Source organism: Littorina saxatilis, linkage group LG12, assembly GCF_037325665.1.
Source record: "Littorina saxatilis isolate snail1 linkage group LG12, US_GU_Lsax_2.0, whole genome shotgun sequence".
Taxonomy (NCBI): domain Eukaryota; kingdom Metazoa; phylum Mollusca; class Gastropoda; order Littorinimorpha; family Littorinidae; genus Littorina; species Littorina saxatilis.
Genome location: NC_090256.1, coordinates 29007827 through 29012826, shown reverse-complemented (window position 1 = coordinate 29012826; position 5000 = coordinate 29007827). Strand labels below are relative to the sequence as shown.

At 47.6% G+C, this 5000-nt stretch overlaps 1 protein-coding gene across 5 annotated transcripts in view; it reads right to left on the bottom strand.

Annotated features, from left to right (window-relative positions):
* Positions 1 to 5000, bottom strand: part of LOC138981685 (mucin-12-like) — a 145811-nt gene that overhangs the window by 15993 nt on the left and 124818 nt on the right. The window contains exons 4-5 of one of the 5 annotated variants that reach the window (XM_070354691.1): positions 2411 to 2913; positions 1034 to 1174 (exon numbers count right to left, since the gene is read on the bottom strand). The exons of 2 other annotated variants lie outside the window; for them this stretch is intronic. In XM_070354691.1, coding sequence (XP_070210792.1) covers positions 2423 to 2913 — 491 coding nt within the window. In that variant the 3' untranslated portion in view covers positions 1034 to 1174; positions 2411 to 2422. Of the gene's footprint in view, positions 1175 to 2396; positions 2914 to 5000 lie in introns of all 5 variants that reach the window. 2 more of the 5 variants (XM_070354692.1, XM_070354690.1) reach the window with 2 other exon arrangements.

The window sequence follows — 5000 nt, the reverse complement described above, 5'->3', positions numbered from 1 at the left end:
TTAAAAAAATAAAATGAAACGCACACTGCATTATTGCAAACATGACAATAGGCCATCTCGGTTTGACATAGGCTAAATAAAGAAACTAGAAGGTATTTGTCGGCTCCACACACGGTGGCAAACGCACATCATAGTTTTAGTGAAACAACAAAGCCTATAACTTAACATTACGAACACGGCGACAGTAAGTGTAAGAAGCCTCCAGAGTCGCCGTCACTAACGGTACACACAGGTCAGTCGTCATTGCTACAGAGCGTAGATAAGATAAAGGTACAGCAATATCATACAACAAAAAGACAACAACAACAAAATAAAAACAATTCTAGTTTGCAGGCGCAACAACACAGAATGCAAAATTAACTAGAGCAACAAATGAACAAAATATCTCCATTGGCACAAGTCTGATGGAGAAGTCTAACGCGGCATTGATTTTACTGTCGCACTGTCCATGACTATTTTCACCTGGCATTTTTCCGGAAAGGCTACGGTTTATTCTTAGTTTACTTGGACACCGTCTTTTTCCGTGGTGTGAAATCAATAAATGAACACTGCTGCCTCTCCTGCTTCACGACATACCCTCACGGTGCCTCATCTTGATGAGGCGGCAGATCAAGTTGCCACTGCTGCCTCTCCTGCTTCTTCTTTGCCCTTAGTCTCCTCATGCCCTCACGGTGCCTCATCTTGATGAGGTGGTAGTGCTCGGGGTCGTGGTGCTTAAGGCGCTGCCTGTATTCCCTCATCTTCTGGGCCTTGTGGGCAGCAAAGGCAGACCTTGAGGTCAGGTCCGAGCTGCTGGGCGAGGTGGTGAAGGCACCCATCATGCTACTTCCCGAACAACTGGCCGAAAAGATACTGTCTGGCCCAGCAATGCTTGGGGTTGTCAAGTCTCCAGCCACACGCGTTCTGTGAGACGCAGCAAAGGTGAATGGGTTCCTAGAAAATCCAGAAGAAGGAGAGTTTTGACTCCGGTCGTCAGAGTCCATAGCCAGTCTAGAAGTCGTGAAGATGACAGAGTCCTTCGCCAGCCGAGATGTCGTGAAGGCGGCAGAGTCTTTAGCCAGTCCAGAGTCCTTAGTCAGTACAGACGTTGGAGAGTCTTTGGTGAAGAGACTTGAGCGAACCGCGGAAGGTTCGAATGATCTTGCGAACTGGCGGCCAAGGAAGAGCGACGAATCTGAAAAACAGAGAAAGAGAGGCTCAGGAGGGAATTTCTGGTGTCAGGCGAGAAGCGTGGACAGAGCGAACATCATGGATACATACAAATTGATATACAATACAGGCGTGCAGGATACGGACAAGTCACAGCACCTATCGTGAGATAAGCAACTGAATACGCAACGTTAGGATACTGTCATGGCTCAGCGTCCCAAAGGGAGTGACCACAACTGGTGAAACGTCACAAGTTGAGCTTTGTGGTCCACTGGCAAAGTAAAAGCAAAGTTTGACTATCAAGGTTAACTCGGCATTAAGTTGCTGCTATAAAGGCTATGGTTTGTTTTTCGGTTACATAGACGCCACCTTTTCCGTGGTGCGACCTAGTCATTACAATACAGAGGAGCGGCACGAAGAAGAGAGGTGAGGGGCCACTAACATTGTGTCTTATGGGGCAGTCACACGCTGCGATTTTCCTAAGATTTGCACAGTCAGACGACCGACTGAGTCGTAGAAAAAAGCTACGACAAAGCTGCGAGTCTGTCGCGTGAGATTCCTTCGTAGCTTTGGGTGATAGAACTTCTTCTATCCCCGCGAGACTGTTGAAGGGCAGTGGTAGCGCAGAGCCAATCAGAACGCGCCGTGACTGGAAAAAATGGCGGACAATGGCCTACGATTTGATCTGCGATCGGCTTCCGATCGGATCGCGGGAATATATCTCACGATTGAATCGCCCGTGTGACGCCAACTTTAGTCCCACCGCATCTACTTGCTCGGCTAGGTGACAAGGAGACAGAGCGATGTCAGTGATGTAGGTGGAGGGACACACACACAATGAAAGTCTTTACACTTCTGACTGTAGTGCAATTACAAAACATCGCCTTCGGTGACACACAACCCATCCCAACACTGTTACAGAACGATAACGTCAGCATTTTTAACGCTTTCAGAACGGCCCACTGGAAAACGCAAACACCACAATCAGTTAACACCCCCCCCCCCCCTCTCCACCCCCTCCAGCCAACGTCCACAAAAGGAAACAAGCGTAAGCGCACACATATTCACTCTCTCTGTCTCTGAGAATACACGACACCGTCTTTGAAACCGACGAACAAATTAACTGTCTAATTGAGCTCTTCGGTAAGTTTGCACTTTATATTTCACGCAAACCTGCACAGGCATGAACACCTCATTCGTTTAAACCTGACGTAAACTAATTCATGTCAGTACGCGTGTTGACTCACTTGACATCACTTACACATAACGCGTCTTAGAACTGGTTCTCTGGCGCAGTATCTGGGCCGAGAACAAAATCACTAGACGCTGCTGCAGCTGTTGCTTCTGTTGATGTTGCTATTTCCGTCCCCATCATCTGCAGCCTGCGTTTTTCCCTGTAGCGTCTGCACGCCTCTCTCTGCCGCTTCTTGAAATGCGCGTACCGCTCGGGGTTACAATGCTTGAGTTTCTCTCTGTATAGTTGGCCCTGTGTATTCCAGCTGCCTCTCAACACAGACTGTGGTCCAGATGATGTGACAGTGCTGTACGCAGCCCGCCCGCTCCAAGCTGAGCTGACGATATGTCGCTGGCGTCCCTGTGAGGCTAGACTTTCACTGTGCTGAGGTCTTCCTGCGGCAGAGCTTGCCGTGTGTTGAGGTCTTCGTGTTTCTGAGCTGACACTGTGTCGAGGTCGTCCAGACTGCTGGCTGGAGCGTGGCGCGAGATGCCGGTGGACAAAGGAGTCGCCCGGGGAATAGAGGGGCGCTGAAAGCAGAGAGAACGAAGCCTGATGATTTTGCTATTTACAGAACTACTGCTATTTTAACGCTATCTGGACAACTACTGCTGTTTTAACGGTACTGCCAGACAAGTGTGTGAGTGAAAATAAGACAAAGCATAAACATTACTGCAATGCGACACAAACCGTCAATGAACTAAACGAACAAAAAGCGGAACCTTCAGTGTCTACCGGAGTAACATCGGTGATAACAATATAGTATCTGACGTCCGAACACGAAAATGTCTGCATTACACAGAAGACGGGGAGCTTAATCTTCAGCAACGGAGACACGGTAGTGACTCATTACAATGAGACAACAGAAAGCAACACGAAAAGAACATGTACATTGACATTGGAAGATTACACAATTAGTCACACTTCCGCGATGTAAAAAAACCCTTTTGATGTTTTTGGCTCTTAGGATTAGAAATACGAGTATTATGTGGCTTGATGCAGTCTGGTTGCGAAGTTATATGTTCTCTTTCGATGAGCAAAGTGTTTTGTCAATGCACACACACACACACACACACACACGCACGCACGCACTCACGCGAGCACGCACGCACAGAAGAGAGAGAGAGAGAGAGAGAGAGAGAGAGAGAGAGAGAGAGAGAGAGAGAGAGAGAAAGAGAGAGAAAGAGAGAAAGAGAGAGAGAGAGAGAGAGAGAAAGAGAGAGAGCGAGGGGGAAGGGGGCGGTGGCGAGAATTGTCAATTTGATGTAAAGAGGTATTTCAAATCAAAACATATTTTATTAATGCTACATGTCGTTGCTCTCAACCACCAACAATTCGCTATAACATTAAAATACATATCCCATTATTGACTGCCTCTGACTGAAAAGCACACAGACAGACAGTAGACAGATAGGACAGCCTCTGAAAGACAGAAAGAGACACAGATAATCTCGGATAATCTATATACATATAAATAAAAGAGAGTGTCTGTCTGTCTGTGTGTGTGTGTGTGTGTGTGTGTGTGTGTCTGTCTGTGATCGCCAAAGCTCCGAGAAGGGAGGGGGCAGGAAGACGATGTCGTGCATGTGCACTCCTGTGACTGTGAAGATGTGCACCTGACCACCGCCGCCGCTGCCGACGCCGCTGCGCTGCCAGCCCTCCAATCCTCCTCCGCCTCCCCCCCCCCCCCCCGAAGAGAGAAACTTTTAGTTGTGGCTTGGCTCTTCTAAAAAAAAAGTAAACTTGCCCCCCCCCCCCCCCCTTTCAATCCCCAGATCCGACGCCCCCACCACCACCACCCCCATTCCCACCACCACCGCCGACTCCACAACTACCACTCCCACTAGCCCTACATCATCAACACCAACCCAACCACCATCCCCAGCACCCCCATCATCCCCCAGCACCACCACACCAACCCCTTCCTTACCCCCTAAAAGAAAAAAGAATTATAGCAATCTCGATGTCATCACTGCATGTCTACTAAAACGGCTACATTTCGTCTACAACACATCAAAGCACAAGCCGCGTCTGCATCCCTCAGCAGGTTCACGTCATATTCCGGAGTATTCAGATCAAAGCACGAAGCCGCGGCGTATCAGCACGATTGCAAAACTGAAGAGAATTCTCATGCCCTCGTACAGATAAAACACTCGAAAGAATTACACGATTCTTTCTAATGACTGTGTACCTGCGTCCATGCCACGGTGAGTGTGTGTCAATGAGTATTTGTACGTCTCCATGGGTGTCAGTCACGGTGTCTGTGTGTGAATATCTGTGTATACATGTGTTAAATTAATTGGTTCTATTTTTATCCATCTATATATTTTGAATATGTATTTTGACTGTCAATGCATGCATTTAAGCGTTTTAAACTCTTACGTACAAATTGTGGATTCTTTCTAATAAGTGTGTACCTGCGGCCAGGCATCTCAGCCACGATGACTGTGTGTGAATGTGTATTTGTACGTCTCCATGCGTGTCAGCCACGGTATGTGCGTGTGAATGTCTGCGTATAAATGCTTCTCTTTACATCACTTAATAAATTTTCTTTTTAAACATACACTTTTGAACCGAACTCAGAATGTTTTATTACCTGCGTGTGTGTGTGTGTGTG